The sequence below is a fragment of the Cheilinus undulatus genome, linkage group 19 (assembly GCF_018320785.1).
Source record: "Cheilinus undulatus linkage group 19, ASM1832078v1, whole genome shotgun sequence".
Classification (NCBI taxonomy): domain Eukaryota; kingdom Metazoa; phylum Chordata; class Actinopteri; order Labriformes; family Labridae; genus Cheilinus; species Cheilinus undulatus.
Window position 1 is genome coordinate 36,033,931 of NC_054883.1, and position 24,220 is coordinate 36,058,150.

At 38.7% G+C, this 24,220-nt stretch overlaps 1 protein-coding gene across 1 annotated transcript in view; it reads left to right on the forward strand.

The window, feature by feature from the left end:
- The window catches only part of cdh10a (cadherin 10, type 2a (T2-cadherin)), a 92,089-nt gene that overhangs the window by 29,737 nt on the left and 38,132 nt on the right, over positions 1-24,220 (forward strand). Inside the window, exons 3-4 of the mRNA XM_041814077.1 lie at positions 10,454-10,748; positions 20,390-20,509. Of these exons, the coding sequence (XP_041670011.1) occupies positions 10,454-10,748; positions 20,390-20,509 (415 nt within the window). The remainder of the gene's footprint in view (positions 1-10,453; positions 10,749-20,389; positions 20,510-24,220) is intronic.

Here is a 24,220-nt window from a genome sequence, read left to right on the forward strand (position 1 = left end):
ATATGGTAATAATCAGATGGAAACTCCTTGAGGATACAATCAAAAGATTTGGAAGAAGCTCAGTTCCTGTTGTTCGAAATTGTATTGTCCTAATTATTACAGTGGAGGAGTATTGGTGTATGTGTGTGTGGTAATGATTCTGTGCTGCAGTAATGAAATATCCTCTGCCAAGTGAACCTGTTTCTTACAGCTATTATTCATGGAGTTGCTCCAGCACTGATACCAGTATAACAAATGCCTGCAATCAAGCAATTTATAGCAGCTATTGTACATTTAGTACTGTTTTTTTTCAGAAGGAAATCTCATTAGTTTTTGTGACATTCTTGCCATTCTTACACTTTATTTAGAAAGGTATTAATATGCCTGTAGAAAGTATTCACCCCTTTGGATGTCTAACCCTTTTACGGATTTTATAAATCAATCATAGTCAATATAATTCTTCTTTTTGACCAAGAAAAACACCTTGAATGTCAAAGTGAAACAGCTTTCTACAAAGTAATGTCAAATACTGAGTGGACAGGTCTCTTGCACAACATTTTACTCCATTCTTCTTTGCAAAACTGCTCAAGCCCTGTCAGGTTGCATGGGGATCAGGCGTGAACAGCCCTTTTCATGTCCAGCCACAAATTCTATATTGGATTAAAATCTGGGTTTTGACTTAGCCACTCCAGAACATTCACAGTGTTGTATTTAGCCATTTCTGTGTAGCTTTTGCTGTATGCTTCAGGTTATTGTCAAGCTGCAAAAAATATCCCAAGCCATAGTTAACGTGCAGGCTGAATACAATTGTCCTCTAGGATTTTCTCATATTTTGCTGCATTCATTTCACCCTCGACCTTCAAACCTTCCAGGGTCAGCAGCCGAGAAGCGTCCCCACAGCATGATGCTGCCATCACCGTGCTTCAAAGTGAGGATGGTGTATTTGTGGTGATGCGCAGTGCTCAGCGTCTTGACAGATGCCCAAAAAGCTCAATTTTGGTCTCATCAGACTGAAAAACTTTCTCCCACCTGACCATGGAGTCTTCCACATGCCTTTAGGTGAACTCTAGTCCAGGTTGAATCTGAGTTTTCTTCAACAGTGGCTTTCTCTTTGCCATTCTCCCATAAAGCTTTGACTGGTGAAGAACCCAGGCAACAGTTAACCCAGACTTCTACTTTTTATTAACCTTTTCTTTGAGTTGCCCAGAGTGTTCTTTTGATTTCATGGTGCAATTGTAGTCAGGAATATTGATTAACCAATGACTAGTCCTTCCAGACACAGGTGTCTTTATACTACAATCACTTGAGACACATTCACTTTACTCAAGTGATCCTCATTCCACTAACTAGTAGCTACTAGCACCAGTTGGCTTACCTTTTTGTTTATTGACATTACTTTGTTTTCACTTTGACAATGGAGAGGTTTTGTTGTCATAAAAGCCAGATTATATTGACCATGATTGATTTATAAAAGCCAATATAAGGGTAAAACATCCTCGGGGGGAATGCTTTTAATAAACAGTCTACTAAAGCTAGGAAGTTTGAACAATTTATTTTTTTATCACAATTAATCTCTGATTTTTTTTTAGTTATTTGAACTTAATTTAATCCGTTTAATCACATTTATGTATTCCACTATTTTGCATTTCAAACTCTTTTCATGTCATTTTGAATTTACTGTCTTAAACTAAGGCTAACTGACCTCCTGTTTGGAGACAGACCTGCTTTAATGGTTTAATCAAAGATGAATTTAACCACAGAAAAATTAACTTGTTTCTGATTGAAAGGAAATGCTGGAACTGTTAAAAGGCAGCTGACTTTTGACTTCTCCGCTGAGCTGTATGTGAGTATTTTTAAAGTGAAATGTGAATTTAAGGAGCAGTGGTGGACTACTGCCAATGTCATTACCAAACGCCTGCTAATGAATCAACGATCATCTAGTTCATGCTGTATGGGGGAGCTCAGTGTCTAATCTGACACAGTGCTGCCACGTTTCTCCAAATAAAACATGAGTCACAGGCTATGAGTCAAAGCCTCTCACCTTATTAACACTTATTAATGCAACTCTGGAAATAATCCATAATTTTTAAAATCTCCTATGCAACATAGAGATAAACCATTCCACTTTATAATTAGGCTAATTTTATCTCCCAGCAGTCATTTTTCATGTTATGTATACGTGGTATGATGAATTTCTTCTATTTCTTCTGTCAAACACAAAGTTAAACAGTCAGTATAGTGAAGGTAAAATCTGACCAATCAGATTTGACTCTATCATTCATAATCAGGAACAGCCCTCGGGCACTGTATTTAATTTTGTAAAAGACTACGCTTTCTAGCTTGCTTCTGCTTATGTTAATATAAAAAAGGAAAATCTATCCATTAAATTTTCCAGAATTAAGCTCATTAAAACAGGTTAAAACATAGAAAAGCCCGTTAAACAGACACAATGTTAACTAACAAGCTGCTGCCGGTGTGGTGGATGATGCTCAGTGGTAGAGTCAGTCATCAAAAATAAGGTAGGGGGTTCAATCTTCCTTTGAGGTTCAGGCATTCAAATGTGGAACTGGCATTGAGCAAGACCAGTGATGGACTGGGATCAGAAACAGGCCCTGGCGTTTGCAACAGACCACGCTGTTTTCCAAAACCAAGACTAAACAGAACTGAGAAATGTGTAACACAGAACACAAACAGCATACAGTGTAATCACTGCAGTCGTTCATGTATTTTGACAATAATTCAACAGTCTGAGATAGACTGAGAGCACTTTTTATTAGGTGTTTTAATATCCAGTTCACTTAAAACAGAAAAAGAAAAAAAAAAAGAAAAAAAACACTGTACGGTAACATTATCTATTTTCTAATGTTAGCTCTGGAAGATGTGTAAACACTGTTGCCAGTTTTACCAACAGCCACAATGGTAAAAACAAAAAAAAAGGCTTTAAAAATATATGAAAGAGTTCATGAGTCTCACCATCAGTCACCAAAGTTTTCATAGTTTCTTCTTGACTTTCTTTTTTTCTCGCCTGGCTTAAAGGGTGATTCAGAGGTAAAGAGACAGTCCCAGTATGAGTAACATTACAACGCTAAAGTTAGCTTTCAAAGTTAGTTTTGTGGAAAGCTAACAGGCTGGCTGTTTTAGCTTCCAGCCAATAATAATGTGATTCGTCACTGTGATCAATCCTTATTTGCTATGTCATCAGATAATGCAGGCCCTGGCCACATCGACCTACACCAGAATAAAAATACTGTTCATTTTGTCCAAAACAGATTTGATCATAAGCTATAGCATTAAAAATACCCAAGTAAGACTTACTATGAACAGGGCTTTGGTGTAGCTCAGTTGGTAGAGCAGACGCCCATTAGCAGAGTCTTAAAGTGCTGGTCACACGATTAATTCCTGGTCCTGGTGCAAGTATTCTTGCGTTCTCTCTTCCCATATTTCCTGTCTCTCTTCAGATGTCCAATCAAATAGAGGTAAAATGCCCAAAAAATAAGAGCTACCTGAGTGTGAAACGAAGATAGGCTCCCATAGAAGACAAACTTCATAAGATGTTAACCCCCTTATAAGACAAAACAGTTTACTTGTGGTCTCAGCCTAAAATACTTAAGTACCTACAATAGAGTGTAAGAGCAATGTATCTGATTGCTGGAATCACTGTAGTATGTAGCAATATTATACAAAAACTACAATTTATTGCAGAGTTATCTTGTAAAATGTGATCATTATCATAAATGTACATGGAGAAAAGGTACAAGATTAAAAGAACTAACCATTAACCATAACTAAAAAGAAGCAGAATGGATTGTTCCATGTTTTCACTTGCGAATCCATCTTGCAAAGCTCCCGTCTGAACAGTTTGGTCCTGGTTAGAAAGTGACAGGACCAATCAGTGACCAGGGGCAGTACTTTCGGGTGCGGTAGAGTCGTTACATAAGCAAACAGCAACAAGAGGGTGCAATTATGGCGGAAGACATTAGCGTGGATGCTAGTAAAGCACCAGTTCTATCAGAATTTGGCAACAGTTCTTCATTAAAAGAAGAACAAAGAACAGCAGCGTGTTGTTTTCTTCTCAAAAATGACAAAAGTCGTGTACTGACAGTCACCATGGTTCACGTTATTCAGTTCTCTATGGAGTTTACTCCTTCAGTAGCGGCTACGTTACGCGTTTTGTTGCTCTGATTGGCCCGTAAAGATATGACAGATTGTTCATCCGATCACCCTCCTTATTTTTTTCAAAGGATCTGCTTTTTCCCAAATGGTTTACCAGATGGATGTGTGAAACACATCCATCTGGCGTGCCAGGTTAGTTCCTTCATCCTTGTAAAGGAATATGTACTCAGTCTTGTATTGTTGGCTTTACTCTCTATTTTAAATCAAGTACTTTTTTATTTAGGTAGCTTGTTAGCATGGTGCATGCATTAAAAGTGAGGATTATGCAAAATGTCTGTGGAGGATCTGACTGGTAAATTTTACTTCCAGAACCAGAGCTGTTGACAAAATGGGCAGAAAGGACAAACAAATGCAATGCAATGTTTCTGAGTGTTGCCTCTTCTAACGTCATCACATGAGTCAATGATTGTTCATGTACCTTCATGTTATCTGTTATGTCCATTGGGAATGTCACAGCATGGATTTATGGCTCTGTGATCACAATATTTTGGCTGTTACAATAGTCTGTATGTCCCATGAGGTGTAGTCTGACCTTGGCTTGAGTGTGAATGCTTCAGGAAGTCACAATAGACTAGAGAAGGGCTTAAGTCTTTTACTATTTTGCCATTTTCTGACATTACTGTAGTGCATTGCCAGATGCTCAGATTGCTAGATGTAAAGCTTCCTTTGAGCAAAAAATAGCTAATTTAGAGCTGTAAACTCAGATGGCTTAATCTATCTTTGTAAGAATTATGTCTTGTAATATGCTGGTACTGGATAGGCTATTGGCCAACTCTAAAGGCACGGTATCACAATTGGCATGGGGAATGGGGAAAAGAGAGCTCAGTAAAATGAATTCCAGAGCAGAAAAAAAGGTGAATGTGGCACTACAGAAGGCTCATTTCACAGGAGTAAATGTGCAAAAATATGAAGGCCATTTAAATGCAAAAAACTCATACAAACACTCTCCTGCTCACCAAAATTAGCCCGGCTTTCACAGTCAATAGCTGCAGCAGCCTTCACATCCAAAACACATAAAATATCCATGCTTCACTTGTCCACAGCCAAGCTAAGAATTCATATTCAGAAACAACAAATAGATTCTCCGGGAACACAAATATATGTGAAAATTAGGGCTCCTCTTTAATAGACTTTGGATTAATGGGCTTCATTTGCATTAAAATATTTCCAAACACAGCCTGAAAAACCATGCATATTGTTCATTTTGAACTTGACAGCATCTTGTTTTCACATGTCCCCATTTCCCTAATTCTGCCCGAAAATTGCCAGCTCTCTGGCAATACATTTCTGATTTCCATTCAAAGTTGTACTGTTGACATCATTCTTCCAAGTACGGGGGGGAAAAATAATTAGTTTCTTCACAGCATGCAGACATTAATATTAATAAGTCACTGACGTACACTCTGTGTCCCTAACTACATGTCATTTAAAATGTGAACCCACGAGATAGAGCTCTAAATATATCTGCTGACAGATCCAGTACAGTAATGAGCCTGAATCAAGTGTCTGTCACAGCAGGCCGCCATTACTCCTCAGTGACACTTAGAGCAAGCTTCAAGGTGATGGATAGGTCAGGAGGTGACTAATTTTAGCAGTTGTTGCTGTAGGTCAGGTTTTCATCATTTTTCAAAGGCGCAATTTCGAAGAAAAATCTCCGACTAATTTGATCCGGACTAATGGAGTGTGTCACACTTGACACGGTGGGTGTGCCAAGGCCATGTTCTGTTAGGAAACACTGATTTCTCAGTGGGTTAACACCATTACTACAGTGTTCAAAACAGTGCTATGCCTGTATTTCTCTACTTTCAAATAAAACTAGACTACAGTGTGAATTATACACTGTAGATAAGAGGCTTTCTGAAGTGAAGCCAGGGTGGGTCAATTTATTAAACCTGAATTCTTTCTAATAGCTGACAGGAAGCCACTCCACATGGCTGCAAAAAACAAGGCTGTCTGGAAACTTCTGAACTGTTTTACTGCATTCTTCTTTGCAAAACTGCTCAAACTCTCTCAGGTTGAATGGGAATGGGACATGAACAGCCATTTTCAGGTCCAGCCACAAATTCCTAATTGGACTGAGGTCTGGGCTTCGACTCGGACGCTCTAGAACCAGGCTATTCAATTAGAGGCCCTGGGGCCAGATCAGGCCCCCAAGGTCATTTCTAGTGGCCCTTTAAAGATTCAATATTAAGAATTTCTGCCCCTAAATATCTTTATTAATTTAAAAAGTGACCATTCCTATTTACATATTTTTAACTGAGGTCTTACAGTGTCTCAGATATTTCCCAAGCCTCCACAGCCTCCTTCTCTATATTAGTTCTAGCTTTAAATTGAGGACTATGTTCAATTAAAATGTCACTTTATAAGGTGGATTTACTAAACAGAAATCCAATGTTTGGTTTTCATAAATACATTTCTTGTAGTGAGGAGGAAATGATCTGGAACAGGTACTTCCAGGTTTATGCTGGTTGTTAAGACTTTTGAGTTAATGGACTAAATGATACTTATTTTGAGTTAAAATAGGAACAAGTTTTGTCTTTAGTTTTATAAGTGTCCAGATGTTTCCTATTTTTCTGGTTCTGTGAATGTAACACATATGCGCAGCTACGTCAGGTAAACGTTACGTTTGGCATTGGGCTGTTATCTGTTATTTTTACTCAGACCGCCGTCAGGAGCACACAGCCCGTTGGTATGTAACTAACTGCTAACTCAGCTTACTAACACTGTTTATATCATGTGTAGCGTTTGTACACATTAACATCTACCACTGTGTGTTGTGTTAGTTGCAGCTAATGATTATTAGCCGGGGACAGTTTATAAGTTCGGGTTGTTGACGTTAGCCATTAGCATAATGCTAGGTGTGTTGAACACTCGGTAACTTACTGTAACAATGGCAGTGTTGTCTAGTAAAGAGTGATTTTGTTCCTGTAATCCATTGCAGAGTATCGCGTTGTGTTACGTTTGTGTGTTATGAATCTTACAAGCAACACGTGTGGTAAATGAACGCAAGCTCCGCGTCCATAGCAACTGCCGGTGACGGACGGCAGAGTGCCGTTTGCGCATGGTCTCTTAACACTAAGCATTCTGGGTAATGTAGTCAAATATCATTATTTTGAGTCAGCTTTGTTATTATTGAGATAATGTCAAAGGTAATAACACCTAAGGTTTTAAAGGCTTGGACATTCACTGTTTAACACAATATGTTAAAAGGACAATATTGTAATCTTTATCTTTTGTTGTATTTCAGGTTTATGACCTGTGGCCATTTAGTTTAATAAATTCAAAACAAAGACAAACACGAGTCATAACAGTGTGTGCTTCCTGGTGAGCCTTTTCGGAGGGCATAACATCAAAAGATCCGAACACTGGTAATGACGCTAGAATGCACACTGACCCTGCGACCATATCCGGTGTTTCCTGTTGAATGAATGTTTTAGTATATTTGAAGTTGAGTCGTATGAGGTAGCAGTAGTAGTGATGGGATGAAAAGATGGGTACAGTTTTTCTCCAGAATTTAGCAAGTTTTTGGTAAAAATGGGCCACAAAACAATGTTGTCTCAGATTTAGGCTCTTTTAAAAAAAAATTTAAGTTTATACCCAGAAACTCTGTGTTTTTTTTCACTATTTTGCGTGCAAGTACATGCGACTAGTAGCCAGAGTTTGCTGGAAAACCCTCCAATGTGGCTGGATTGAAACAATTCTGCAAAGAAGAGTGGGCCAAAATTCCTCCACAGCAATGAGAAAGACTCATTGCCAGTTATCACAAACGCTTGCAGTTGTTGCCACCAAGGGTGGAAGAATCAGCTATTAGATTTAGGGAACAATGACTTTTTCCCATAGGGCCAGGTAGGTTCTAATGTTCTGAAACCTTTCATTGTGACAAATATAATAAATAAATTGATATAAAATAAATTAAAAATTAGGAAGTGGGCAAATACTTGTTCACAGCATCATGCAATATCTCAGAAATTTCAGGAAGTGGCCCCCATTCCAAACTAATTGAATAGCCCTGCTCTAGAACATTCACCTTGTTGTCTTTGAAACATTTCTGTAACCTTTTACCCATAGTTCTCTTGCAGGCTGAATAAGATTGTCCTCCAGGATTTTCCCATATTTGCCGCATTCATTTTTACCCTCTACCTTTACAAGCCTTCCAGGGATGGCTGCTGAGAAGCATCCCCACAATATGATGCTGCCACTAATGCCTACAGTGGGAATGGTGCATTTGGGGTGATGTGCAGTGCAAGGTTATTATACTTAACTAAAACTAACTAAATAACTGAAACTAAAATTCAAAAACTAATTTTAGTTAACTGAAACTGAATAAAAACTAAGCTTTACCAAAAAAAAAAAAAAAAACTAAAACTGTATAGTGCGCTTACAAAACTGACTAAAATAAAATAAAAATGGAGACAAGATATCCTTAGTTTTAGTCTTTGACACAATCAGACTGACTGGCACCGACACCCAAGTCTGGGGAGTGTAAAATTACCTGATCTGATTGGTTAAGACTTCACACAGTGGTAGTTTTATGTCTGGAGTTGTATTCAAACATCATCATTAAAATAAAATCGTAAGTGAAGAGTAGCCTGTTTTAATGTGTTTTTAAAAATGTATGACGTTCACTCAGCCCCAACATTTATCTGTAAAAAACTAAAACTAACACTGAAACTAATAAAAACTAAACTAAAACAAAGCATTTTTGCAAAATAAAAACTAAACTAACAAACCAGCAGTCAAAACTAATAAAAACTAAACTGAAATCGAACACAGAAAGTGAAAACAAAATAAAAATAGAAACTAATGAAAAATCCAAAACTATTATAACCTTGGTGCAGTGCTCAGCATCTTGTCCGATGGCCAAAAAGCTCCATTTTGGTCTTATCAGACCAAAGAACTTTCTTTTACTTGACCATGGAATCGCCCACAGACCTATTTTGTGAAGTCTTGTCCAGATTTAATCTAAATTTTCTTCAACAGTGGCTTTCTCTTTGCCACTCTCCCACAGAGCTTTGACAGTTGTCTGCAGACTCTCTCCCATCTCAGCTGCTGAAGCTTGTAACTCCTTCAGAGTAGTCACAGGTGTCCTGGTGGCCTCTCTCACTAGTCTCCTTCTTGCACGCTCTCTCAGTTTGAGACGATGGCCTGATCTAGGCAGATTTACACATGTGACATATTCCATCTATTCTCCTTTAAACTCCAGGTTGTTCAGTGCCCTAGAATTTTTTTTTTGTATCCATCCCCTGGCTTAGATTATTCAATAACACTTTCTCTGAGTTGCCTGGAGTGTTTTGATGTCTTCATGGTGTAATGGTAGCCAGGAATACTGATTAACCAGTGACTGGACCTTCCAGACACAGGTGTTTTTATACTACAATCACCTGAGACACATTCACTGCACTCAGGTGATCCCCATTTCATAGCATTTGATATGAACTAGTATTTTATCAAAAGTCACAATTATTCCTGCATGACAATCTTTGGTTCAGTACCTATGTCTGGGGTGGGGTCTAAAATTTGCATATGCTATCTACACTGAGAGACAAAATACTCATTGGAGCAAAGCAATTCTAGCATGAAGACAAATGTGGAGTGCTCAGGTACATCCTGTTTTGCATGTCTTCAAGTAAATGACAAATGATGCTCTGGTTAGTTTTTTCATTTTACCCCCAAAGCACACCTATGTTTAATCAGGCAACTACATTCAACCTCTTTACTCTCTGGGCTCTGCTGTGTGCTGCGCAATTTGCACAAATTATTTGTGCATGTCTTAAATTACTTCACTCCTCATGCTTTAGATAATGCACCTCACAAAATAGGACCCCTAAACTTTCTGTAGGATGGACAAGGGTTTAAAATTTCACAAACTTTTGTGCTGATTCTTTAATTTTTTTAAAAAAGGGGCAGAAAGAGAGGAAACTGTCAGTGTAAAGAGGAAATATTTCCAGATAGCACATTTCTTCCTAGTAATGCATAAAGGAAAGTAACCTTGGCGATACACTCCTGCTACCCACTATACTGGGAGGCCCATGGCTGCACATTCTTATTTATTTAGGACAAAATGTTGAGCCACAGTCTAAAAATATTATCCAGTATTGCAAATGGTATTGATATGAGTAACAAGGGAGGCATTGATTTGTTTTTATGCTCAAGGTGATTCTTCCCTGTGAATAATCCTGATACCTCTCTATAACCACCTTTACTTTTATCTTTGGTTGATTTACAGCTATGTCCTGTTTTATCTGTATCACTCTGTTTGTGAAAGATGGCTCCATATGAATGATCTCTCTCTTGATTTCAGTTGCACTCAAATATGGACAAAGGTGAAGGAAACGTGAAGTACGTTCTGACTGGAGACGGGGCAGGCACCCTCTTCCTGATCGATGAGAAGTCTGGAGATATTCATGCCACCAAGAGGCTGGACAGAGAGGAGAAAGCGATGTACACACTCCATGCAAAGGTGTTGGATAGGAATACTAACGCTGAGCTAGAGCCGGACACCGAGTTCAACATCAAAATTCACGATATTAATGACAATGCACCAAAGTTTGCAAAGGAGATTTACTTCGCCAGCGTCCCTGAGATGTCGGAAGTTGGTAAGTTCGAGTTTGCTTTCCTATACTGACCCTTTGTCAACCCCGCACCCCAACCACATCACCCGATTTTTGCTCCAACCTGTCAGACTGGGTACATGGAGGCTGTGTCTCACCTGTGTCACGGCTTGATTTTTATTTTGGCATGCATGTTAACAAGGCAGGGCTTTAAGACTGCCCATGAGCACCACATCTCACAACCAGAGCAGCCTTTGTCAACTGGGTTGTCTTTTGGCATCACCATGGGTGCCTTCAAAATGCTTTAAATTAAACCTTGGATATGCATTTTAGTAGCTTTTCTTGAATACATAATAGAAATAGATACATTGCAGTCATAGAGATGCTAAATGTTTTTTTTTTTTTTTTAATATATATATATATATAAACACATTTTATCTGCTACAGTGACTAGAATTTTTCAAAATTTTAAAGATACCTTGATAGAAAAATAGGGGTTAAAAGATGCAGATCTTGAGGATCACATGCTATTTTTTCTGTAAGCCACTCATATTGCTTTAACAAAGTAGACAGGAAAGTTAAAATAAGGGGAGCCATCTTGCCTTGTTTTATTACATAGTAGTTCTGTAAATTTCAACTGCTGCTGAAGCTTTCTGTTTCCACAAGAATATAAATGTGGTATGCTTACACTACTTAAAACAAAGTCTAGCAGTTCTGGGGAGACAGAATGCTTTTATCCTGAATTTCCACAGCTTAGTTAGATCATGCATTGATTTGAGTCACTCATAGAGGGATTGAGTGAGATATATAGAAAAATAGGACTGTGACAGTAAGGAGCTACAGGCGCCTGTTCTGAAAGCTGTTACAGTGCAAGCCAGAGTGGACATGCACCCAGTGTGAAGGTGCATACGCTTTGAGAGAATGTGAAGAGATGTGATCATTGAGCATGCAGAGAAAACTTTATTTATACCTGTATATGTATGCTTCAAATGTAGAGCATAAATGAGACTATGTAATAGCTGATGGGTTGAAGGCCAGTGCATTTGTCTAGAGCTGTGGTTCTCAACATGGGGGTTGCGAGACACTGAGAAGGGGTCTCCAGATACCTTAGGAGTATTTTTGAAATTACACACTGGCCACTTTAAACTAATTGTGCCAAATTTGAACACGTTTTACTTCCTCCAAATCTAGCCAATTTAACACATTTTTGTCCATTAAAGGTTCAGGAGAATCACATCCTTTTCCCACATCCATTTTCTGAAGGGGCTGAGTCAGACAGCTTAGTAACATTTAAAGGCACAGACACAGAAACAGCTTGTTCTGAGCAGGGCTGAAACAGAGGGGTTTTAAAACATGCCAAAATCCAATACTGGAGTGTTTTTTCAGCAACAAACCTCACAGGCATGTTTTGGGACCTCTGAGACCAATATAAACTTGTCTTAAAGGGTAGAATATGTAACCTTTAAAACCCTTTCTACCACCCTCTTCTGCTTGTTTTTGCCTCTTCTAAACCAATTTTTGCAACTTCCTTCCTATTTTTACCTCTGTTGGCCCATTATTGCCTCTATTAACCCTTTAAAACCAAATGTGTGCTGATGATGCACTGTTGAAGCACACTTTGCATTACCATAATTACTCGACTGTTTGTGTTATTGGAAAAATGTCATGAAAATGCCATCATGTGGTAATTACTGTAATTTTACCTTTTCTTGCTAAAAATCTTGCATAAAGTTCCCCCCTTTTTATATTTCTTCATTTTCAACTGTTAAAACACTCTTAGCATGCAGTAAAATGTAAACAACTGCCATATATTAAAGTTTTAAGTATTGTGAAAAAAAGCACTAACCCACAGGACATTGTCTGTGCCTTTTATGGTCAAAATAAGAAAGAGGGTCCAGAAACTCAGGAATTAAAGGGTTAACCACTTTTTACCCCTTTTTACACCTATTTTTGCCCATTTTAACCACTTCACCATTTGTAATGCCCTTTTTTGCCTCAGTTAACCCATTTTTGCTACTTTAAACCCATTTCAGCCACTTTCAAAATGCCATTTTACCACTTTTCCCTCCAAAATTGTCATTTTTAACCCATTTTAATTCTTTTTTTAAGAAAAACAATTTACATTTTTAAGAAGGCTATTTACTATGGCAAAAAAGAATAAAAAATAATTTGAAAAGAGTTGTTATTATTCAGGTTAAATATAAAATATGGTTATCACAGCTGAACTTTTGCATTTATTTCATTTCATTTAACCTTTATTTAAGTCTCCAAAACCATTAGGGTTCCTTCATTTACAATGATGTCGAGATACAATCAGACACAAAAAAAGGAAAAAACAAACAAAAAGAAGAATAATGCTCACTTAAAACAATCACATACTGAAGTGAAGTAATTTGAGAGCATTTCCTTAAATTGCCCAAGAGAAACTAAAATGCCAATCTTGAGAGTTTCCTGTAAATTGTTCCACATTTTAGGAGCATATAAGTCAAAATCAGATTTCCCAAATTCAGAGTAAATCATCAGGACCTGCAGCATTAAACAGTAGAGAGAGTATTATAATGTCTGTTCTTGATTGTGCATGGCTGTGTTCGACCACCTTAAGGTACAATGGAGGTCCCCGGTTTCTGGCACTTTTATTTTGGGGGTCTCTGGCTGAAAAAGCTGAGAACCCCTGGTCTATTACAAAAAATACGCCTGTGGGTATCTTGATTTGCCTTTTCAGATACCTCAAACCCCTTTTACTTCATGTTAAAGAAAGAAACTTAAACTTTAAAGAAACTTGCCAGAAGCAGCCCAGCAACAACTGCTATAAGAGGGCTGTCTTGGTGGTGACTTAACTAGCCAGTGTTTTATTAATGTTAGACATATATGGCCTTTTTTCAGCAAGCATGCCCAAAATGTTTCTATGTAAGCTCTGCATGCAATTTCACTGCTCTTCTCTGCCTTACATGACTGAACAAGCCGGATTTGGCCTCCCTGATGCAGCATTCAGAGCTGTGTTTTGTAATCCTTAGTTGTTTGGTCAGGCTCATTGAGCATGCATAACAAGTAATGCCATTTGCCATTTTTTAATAGGCAGTGGAAAATATTGAAAGTTTAAATTGTGGCAGTCTTTCCAATTAAGGATTTGCTTCATTGCCCTCCACTCCATTCCATTCAAGTAATATAAATAAACCAATTGGCATGAATATAAACAAAGCTTATAAAAAAATAATGCATGCAACTTGAAATCAATCCTCAATTATGCAACCGCAAATTAATACACAGGAGCAATCAAGGGTGAATCAAAAGCCAATTGACAAATAACAATGGCCTGTTTGTGATTCATAATGCACTGCTCTTAGATTTCTGAGCCGCATGCACGCTGGCTAAAGGTGGGTCAGGGTCACTGCTGCTCGTCTCCAGACTAATAAAGTGCCTTATATGTTCAGACTGAACACGCTGGTTAATCAAGCCAGCCAGCCATGAAAAATCAGCAGCTCCCTTTTATGCTATCAGTGCTAGGGACTAAGTGGGACAGATGTTCAAGGGTTCATTAGTATGCATGGAGACAGTCGGACCCAAACAGGACACGGCAGAGGTCTCCTGAATGCCAAGGACAGTATTTGCAGTGTGGCGTTATTGAAACGCTTGGGTGGATTATCTAGGACTTAATATGGGAGTGAGTCAATGACAGAGGATCTGAGAGGAACTGGGCTCTGCAAGAGCTGAAATCTTTATCAATTTCATTAATGTTTAAGGATATTTAACAGACAAATAACATTTGGCATACACTGGAGGATCTGTATCCGGAATGGGAGGAACTGATTCTCTTTAAATGGATTTCTGAAGATAATTTAAGGGAAGTGGTTACTTTTTGCCAAATCTGACTGTCACTTGGACACCAGAATAGTGCAGAGATTGTGTCTGTGCACCCCATATGCAGAGGCTGTTGTCTTTAAGGAGAGTACACTGCATGTCACTCCCTGCTTCCTCTCTCCTTTCAAATTTAACATCTGTCCTGTCTGAATAAAAATGTAAAACTCTGAAGGAAAAAAAAAAACTGTTTTCAAAACAGATTGATTTAATCCCTTCTGGAAATTAAAACAGGCAAATTCTATAAATTAATTCTATTAAGATAGTGACCATGTCCCATTTGCTTTAGTACAGGGGTGTCAAACTCAAGGCCTGGGGGCCATCTCCGGCCTGTGGTACAATTACATCCGGCCCGCAAGATCATATACTATTCTTATCATAACTGGCCCTAAAATATAAGGTCTGCAGATTTCCTCCAGAAATAAAATTGTGAAATTAACCTTGATGATATCAAATATCCCTAAGTCATAAATATGTGAAAAAATAAGGAATGAAAAAATAGAGAAAAAGAAATGTGAGAAAATAAACAAACTTGTTTTCATTTCTTTTTTTTTTTTTTTCAAATTTGCATTGCACAATTTTGACTTCAATCTATTATTTGGACTTTAATTTCATATTTTGATAACTTTCAATGTGTTATTTTCACTGTTTATCTCATATTATGAGCTTTTCAATTTATAATTTTGACTCTCTAATAATTTTTTCCTTTTTCAAATTATAATTTTGACTTTTTATCACATATTTGACTTTTTCAATGTATTCTTTTCACTTTTATCTCATATTTTGATCTTTTCAATTCATAATATGGACTTTTTATCTAATTATTTGAACCTTTAATTTATTATTTCAACCTTTATCTCATATTTTGACCTTTTAGTTTCACCATTTTAAATTTTAAGTCATATTATTATTTTTTGCCTTTTAAAAGCATTATTTTGACTTCTAATTTTGTGTTTTGAGGCTTTTAACGAATCATTTTGACTTTTTAAATCTCAAAATTATTTAGCATCAGTGCTAGTTTTTTCCCCCATAATTTATCACTGGTGAAAATGAGGTTAACAGTTTGGTTAAATGTGGATGCTGTTAGGCCCTTAGGTTAGACCTTAATTCAGAATCTGGCCCCTCTGTGATCAAGTTTGACACTCCTGCTTTAGTAGGATTTCCCCCCTCTTGCTCCGGCAAAAGAAGTCAGAAAAAAGTAAGACATCCATAGAATGACATTGCAAAAATACATGAAAATATATTTATCTTTCAATAGGCATCAATAAAGATCAACTTTTCGGAGTTGTAAACATATAGCATCGGTCGCAATATAACTGAGCTTAACTGATCCAACACAAACCCTCATCAGCTGACCGCCAGCTCATTCGCTCCTAGTACGCTATTGACAGCTTTCCTCCACCCCAGCTCCTTCCTTATTTTTTTTATTCTTTTGTTTTTTCCTTGTTGGCACAGGAAAGACAACTGTTCCTGCTTTAATGCTTTCCACATAGGTTTGTGGAAGAGCAGGGGGATCCTGAATGAGCCACGAAGTAATGCTCTGTAGCGTGCTCTTCCATTTACTCTTGTGGCTTAAAATGATTGACAGATATCGTGACACACCCCCTTCATTTGTTGATCATTTGTGTGCACTTCATTCAGCCCAGACTGTAGAGATGCTATGACATAGAGCTGGGACGATCTGCCATTTTTTGGATGCTGATGCGATTTTTAGAGTTCAAGATGCTTTGTTGACATGAATAACAAATGTTGTTGCCAAAGCAAATGATAATGACAATAAACAACATTACAATGTGCAACATTTTAAACAATTTGTCACATCTTATGGCTTATATATGAATATATGTACATATTAGCTTGAATTGAATAAAAATTATTACAATTATGATAGTTATGATGATAAATACAATGACATTGTGTATTGGCTTTATCAGGAACTGTTTTAACCAACAGAAAAAAACTTCAGTAACACGCCACAGGAATTGTTCAGTGTAATGATTTGACTGTTCATATGTCAATCAAACTCAGCTTGCAGCTGTCACTCAGCTAGCCTGGCTTATTACACTGGCAGAATTGTTGAGAAGACAAGCAGTCATGACAAAAGGGGGTCGGTGAGTACTTCAGAGCTGAAGGAGAGGTAGATTTCTTTGAAAAGTACCAATTTAGGTCCTGAATTTAGTTCAGACTGGAATTCACACTGAACTGATTGATCCCAATGAGGCAACCACCTGTGGAAACAAACATAATACTATTCACTACATGGAAACAAGTATTTGTCTGCCTGACTACCAACCGAGACTGAAACGACATTGACATTCAAATACATGTACTTCATATGGGGCTGCCTTCCCTTTTGCAGCTTTAATCAGCTCCACTCTACATGGAAGGCTTGCCAAAAGATTTTAGAGTAGCTCTGTGGGAATTTGTGCCCATTCATTCTGTAGAGCATTTATGAGGTCAGGCACTGGTGTTGGATGAGAAGGCCTGGCTCGCAATCTCCATTCCAGGTCATGCCTGATAGGGTTGAGGTCAGGGCTCTGTGTGGCCAAGTCTAGTTCTTCCACTCCAAACTCATTAAACCATGTCTTTATGGCCCTTGCTTTGTGCAGTCGTGCACAGTCATGTCAGTATCAATGCGCTTCACACCATTCCATCCGACATTGACATTAGACTTAGTGATGTGAGGCTTGCATGCAGCTGCTCGGCCATGGAAACCCATTCATGAAGCTCCCACTGCAGTTTCTATGCTTACATGGAAGTTCAGAACTCTCCAGCTATGGAATCAGCAGAGCAGTGGTAACTTTAAAGCACCATGCGCCTTTGCAGTCATTCTTCTCCCTTTGTGATTTTATGTGGTCTCACACTTCACGGCTGAGTTGCCGATGTTCCTAAATGCTTCCACTTTCAATTGCAGTTGACTGTGGAATATCCAGCAGGGTTGCAATTTCACCAACAGTCTTAATGAAAAAGTGACATCCATCACTGAAGTCACTGAGCTCTTCAGAATTAATAATTTTGTATGACAAGTGTTTACAAATGGAGACTGCATACAGGCTGCTTGATTTTAATCACCTGTAGCTAAGGCTGTCCAGCATGGGGGCTAAAGGGGAGAGCTTTCAGGGGGCCAGCCAAACTGGGGGCCCATAGAAGTCAGAAAACCAAGGTCTATTATAAAGTCAAGCTGTAATAACCACATCTTTTTATCTGAATAATAACCACCCTTAATAAAGCAACGCATATTTTTAATGTTATCATGCCATAGTCCATAAAAAATGTAACCCCCTTTTCCTAAAACAGCATGAAATGGGTTAAGAATAGCTCAAATGGGTGAAAAAGGTGGTAAATGGGATTTTAGTAGTTGAAGAAATCATTTAAGTTCTTAAAAAATTCTTAGTTCTTAAAAAGTGGCAAAATGGGCAAAGAGAGTTGTGAAAAGGGGTTAACAGTGGTAAAAATTGGTCAAGAGAGACAACAACAGGTGGAAAGTGGCAAAAAAAAAGAAGAAACAGTGGTGACAACTGGGTTCACTAAATTTAAATTATAGGTGAACCCCAGCTCAAAGCTAACCCACTTCAGTAAAAAAAATGCACAGAAAGTGAGCAGTTTGGTGCTAAGAGGATGGGAGGGGAAAAGGACGGGGTTTTCCAGATGAGGCGGGAGTGAAAGTGACGTCCCCTCCCAGAAAGTGACACAGAGTCCCACAGCACTGCTGCCTCAGAGCGATCTTTGGAGGGGAAAATCCTCCACCTCTAGAGTCCCCTGAAGCAGGCTGTAGTTTGGTGATGGACCGTGGTGGTCCTGAGCATTACCTGTTTGGCCCATTGACTCCAGCACCGGCGTTACTAAAGCTGAAGCTCTGCAGAGTTGAAGCAGCACAGGTGCAGGAGAGGATGGGAGTGGTCTCTGAATGGTAAAGTTGGTTAGAGGAGGTAACATTCTACCTTTTAGAGTTTGTGAGGTAGAAACCTACCGAGCGTTTATACATCACATAAGGTCCGCCTTTTCAGAAAAGATTTTTCAAAGCACATGTCCGTTTGAGCTAATTTGAGCTAAAGAGTCGCTTAATGCAGATTTTTATCAGTTTGGGGCAAATGTCAGAAATAACACCATCACTGTTGTGTTTTATCATAGTTCAATCAGATACTTCAGTGTTCAGCTAAAAAATGTTTAAGTGTTCACTACTTCTTTAAAACTAGATAGTTTAAAATTAGTTTAAAACTTAGTTTAGTTTCAAACTTTTTGAAGGGTTCACAAGAAATGACTAAAAAAGGTAGAAATGGGCAAAAGTGGTGAAAAGAAGTGGCAAAAATTGGCTGAAATATGTTTGAAAGGGGTTAAAAAGTGATGACACAAAAAACTGTTCCAACACATATGTATTGACATCATCAAGGGGGCATTCACTGAGTTTTTTAGGGGCCCGGATAATTCTAGCTGCCACTGTTTTTGGGTAAAATGTAAGAGAAAATGTCAAAAATGTTGTCTCTAGCCTCTTTAAAGTGAATATTTAATGGTTTTGGCATTTTGTTCGTTAAAAGTTTTTAATTCTCCCAACATTTGATTTCATTAAAGAGTTGTGACTACTGTTTTTGGAAATTACAAGCATTGCTTTGTCATTTTAAAGGGGACATATTTTACCCTTTTCAGACAAGCTGATATCAGTCTCAGAGGTCCCCAAAACATGCCTGTGAAGTCTGTTGCTGCAAAAACACTCCAGTATTGGATTTTTGCATGTCTAAAAACCCCTCTGTTTCTGTGTCTGTGGCTTTAAATGTTGCTGAGCTGTCTAACTCCGTCCCCTCAGGAAATGGATTCGGCTTATTGGATGTGGCTCTCCTGATCCTTTTCTCAGCTCCAAGCTGAGAGAAGGATCAGGAGAGGAGGGCAGAACTTTCTTCCTAACGGAGAGGGCCAACCAAACCTGGGGGCGGGGCTAACTCCCCACATGACATCATGAGGGGAAAATCTGTGAACACCTTGTTTGTTTCCTTTTCTGAAAGGTGGAGAAAGAGAGGGGGGAGGAAAAAGAATTTTCTGGTACTTGAAGGGATTGTAGACAGGCCAGGGGCACACATTTTTGTTAGAAAAGCCTAAAAAAGTGATTTTTGCATAATATGTCCCCTTTAAGACTCATCAACCAATTAGAAAAATAGTCTAATTCTTTCTGTTCTTGCACTCTTTTCCTTAAATGTAATGTTTGCGCATAGATAAAGTCTGTATGCTGAATTGGCTGATAATATTCCATTACACTGGGTCCATGTATTTAGACAGCTGTACAGACATCAGAAACTTTGTGTGCAGGCTGTGGTAAATATTTAATGCTTCATACAGCCTCTAATATCTTTCTAGTGGAGGCTGATATCCTCACTCAATATCTTGATGACGTCGAGCCTTTCACTGATATTTAAGACATCAATCCACTAGCAGAGGCTTTAATCAAAGCTATAATTTTCACTAATGTGCCAAAAGAGACTCCGCAATAGTGCGCTCAGCCTGCTCCATTTTTTGTTAATAATTCAGAGAGGCTGCAGCACCTATAGCATGCTCTCATTTTAAAGGGAGGACTTCAAATGTTACATTCCTGATTGATTCCAGTCAGACATTTCAGCCCATGTGGCACCAACTGTTTGATTTTCAGCAGATCCCTTTTGTTTGACGTAAAGATCGGGAAAAGTCAGCGTGACTCATTACACTGCTGTAAAGATCTGTCAGATTTACAGCACTTTCTCTGCAAATGAACAGCAAATAAAAATAAGTGGAGTCAGTCACTTGATGGTATCTTTGTAAGTCGCTGTTTTTGGCATTGAACTTGACTTTGTTTGCTCTTTTTTTAGGTACATCTGTTGCTACTGTAACTGCCACTGACGCCGATGATCAAACGTACGGGAACAGCGCCAAACTTGTATACAGCATCCTGCAGGGACAGCCTTATTTCTCTGTTGACTCTGAAAACGGTAAGCCAAACACGGCGGGATGTCTTGGATTCAGTTTCTGATGTTGAATACGGCTATAAGCAGGTTTCTTCCACTGTGATGTGAGTTTTTCTGAACATTAAACAAGCTGAAGAAGATTTTTCTATGTATGTGAGAGCTGCTGATCTTATTAAACTAACGGTTCTACTTCAAGAAAACAGTTACCAACACACCAATTAGATGATGTTAGCTGATTTGTCTGCAAAAACTGTTTATTGCTAATGGATTTCATGAGGGTGAAAAATATATCTCTAAACTTTGTGATTAATAAATCAAGAGTCCCTTACTAATGAGCATCTTCAGTAAAAATCAGCAAGACTTTTTAAAGAGTAAATCTGTTAATGAGTAAAAGTTGTGACAGCATCAATCGCTAGAGATATCAACTAGAATCACTAAAAGTTGTAAAAATAAGTAAAAAACTACTACCCCTATGTTACCTGTAATTCTAATCATTTCTAAAGTGAGAGAAATTCTTTATTCCTGTAGTTTTGAGTATCCATGTTCTATCACAGCAGCGGCCTATGTTTCTCAGGAAATGTTGGATGATTTGTCAGACCTGCAACATTTAATGAAGCTTTACAGTAAAAAGATTCTGCCCTCCTCACCAGGCAGAAAGCTAGAGCAGAACTACACTTATGACAGACAGCCATCGGCTGAAAATCTGTCGGTGTTTTGAAGGGAAACAGGGTGATGAGGAAAAGAGAAGGCAGAGATTCAGAAAGAAAAGAGGAACATGCAGAAAGAGAGAAAAGGGCAATGCAGGAACATGGAAAAGAGGGATACAGAGAAATAAAGGAGGTAGATGCATGAAGAGAGAAGCCAGAAATGCAGACAGAAAGAAGGGGAGGTGCAGGAATGTGAAAGAGGCAGGTGCAGAGAAATGCTGTAGGGAAATGCAGACAATCAAAGTAGCAGATACAAGCAAATAGAAGAGTGAGATACAGAATGAGAGAAAAGGTAAGTGCATGAACATGCAAGAGGAGGATGCAGAGAAATAAAGGAGGTAGATGCATGAAGAGAGAAGAGGGAGGCGAAGGAACATAGAGGAGGGAGGTGAGGAGAATAATAGTAGAGGGATGCAGAAAGTAGCCAATACAGACAAAAAAAGAAGTGTGATATGCAGAAAGAGAAGAGGAAGATGCAGAAAGAGGGAAAAAGGCAATGCAGGAACATGGAAAAGAGGGATGCAGGGAAATAAAGAAGGTAGGTGCATGAAGAGAGAAGCCAGAAATGCGGACAGAGAAGAGGGAGGTGCAGGAACATGGGAGAGGCAGGTGCAGAGAAAGATAGTGGGGAGATGCAGACAAGCAAAGTAGCAGATACAGGCAAACAGAAGACTGAAATGCAACAAGAGAGAAAAGGGAGATTCAGGAACATGGAAGAGGAGGATGCAGGGAAATATAGGATCTAGATGCATGAAAAGAGAAGCCAGAGGGGAGTTGCAGAAAGAGAAAATAGGGAGATGCAGAAAGAGAAGAGAAATGTGCAGAAAAAGAGAAAGGGGAGATGCAGAAACATTAAAGATGAAGAGAGAGAGATAATAGGTAGAATAGAAAGAGAAGAAGAACATGCAGATGGACAGAAAAGGGCAATGCAGGATCATGAATAGAGGGATGCAGAGAAATAAAGGAGGTAGATGCATGAAGAGAGATGCCAGAGGGAAGATGCAGAAAAAGAGAAGAGCTGCAACATGGGATATTATGTTGACACAGTGATGAGATCTACAGTCAGGAGTATGTGCACCAGATACTTGCACATTTTCGTCCCTGTTTTGGTCAGTCTGGTCTATGAGGATTGATGCGATGGCGGCGGCCTTGGCTGAAAATACACCTGTAGTGTGTCTCAAGCGAAGCAGAGGAGAGAGGTGCTTCTGGCATGCTCTGTAGATGGGCGGGAGAGCGGGCTGTGGAACTGCAAAGACTGAAAAGAAGAATATAAAGTAATATCTTTTACTTCAGATATGGCTGTTGATAGAGGGCCTATAAATACAGACACATATGGACACTCTTGTTCTCTTGCAGTGACTGTGATATTTGTGACAGTTGGAATAATGCATCAGTGATAACTGCATAAATAGATGCACTTTTATTAAGCCTTGGGAAGGAAATCACAGCTCAGCTCTGAATTCAATAATGGTGTCAATAACAGCAGGAAGACTGGAAGATTGGCAAGAAATAACTACAGCCATCCATCCCAAAGATAGTCAGTCAAATAAATAAATAAATAAGTAGATAAATAAATGAAAAATAAAGAAGAGTGAGGGGTTAGGCAGAAGTGGTGTGATTTAAAACAAGGTGACAGAGTACTTCACCAGGTCAAAACACCTTTCAAGAGGAATAGGTCCCAATCTATTTACTTATTTCTGCAAATCTAAAGAGGTTACACATACCAGCTTTTGTTTGTAAGACTGTCAGGAAAGCAGCTCTCGGCCACTGGGTGCAGGCCCAGTCTGCCAAACCGTCAATCAGCTGTTGTGTCTTTATTTCACTCAGATGAAGTGTTAAGATGCGAGCCCATCAGATAATGTTTTGTGGGTCAGCGTTGATATCCGTTCCTCTGACCCACAGCTGTTCATCGCTCAATCAGACATCGTCTGGAGCGGCACAGAGCTAAAATTGCTCATGGCACACTCCAACGTGAGAAAAAAACATCTTATAAAGTCAATTTTCAGACTGTTTTTGACTTGACTGGTGTTTGCACACACACTGAAAGGCATGCTTTATTCGATTCTGGGTCAGGCAGGCTTAAAGGTCATGGTGAGAGTAGTACCACTGCAAAAGTTCAGCAGGATGGATGATGTTGATGAATGTAAAATCTGATGTATAAAATGTATTTTTGATGCCTGTTTTTCAACCAAAAGGTGGACTGCATACTATATGCCCATGTGACCACCAAGTCATGACTGCAAATACTGCAGGCACCGTCACACATGCATCCCACACTATTGAGCATTCATCATCCATCATGTATTTGACTACATTACTCTGAAAGTGTTGGGACACATAGCAACTAGAGGTTTACTGCCCTAACATGGCCTGAAGCTAGGTCAGACATGGAGTTACTTGAGGTTTTTTTTTTTTTTTTTTTTTTTTTGCTTTGTTATAACTCCAGAACAACTTCCCAAGGAGCAGACCCATTGCACAAATCACGACTAGAGCCACGCTACTCAGTCCTGGTCACATTTCTTGACTTAAGCAGGGGAGCATGAGAGGAAGTGCGGTACAAGATTACTGATAAAGGAGAAATTTCAGTTCATTTTCTCTTCTAAATGCCAACAAAGTGAGTGCAGTGTTAATTTTGTCGACTAAAACCATGACTAAAAATGTTTGTCGACAGCCTTTATTTCCATGGCAAAAATTAGACTAAGACTAACAAAAACAGATCTTTGATGACTAAAACTGACAAAAAACTAAGTATATTTTTCATCAAGATGACTAAAACTAGACTAAAATGTAATGTAGATTTTGTCGGACATTCAAAATCCATGATATTTCTCCAATCTGTCAAAAAACAACGCAGCTGTAGCTAGTCTGCCTCTCAGCTCTAGAAAGCAGGGACCCCAGGTTTTGCAGAGTGCATAGAAATCACTACCATGATTTGGTACCAGAGTTAGGCAAGAGAATAAATGCTTGGACTAAAAATAAAGACTAAAATGTGAGGACTTTATATGGACTAGAACTAGACTAAAATTTT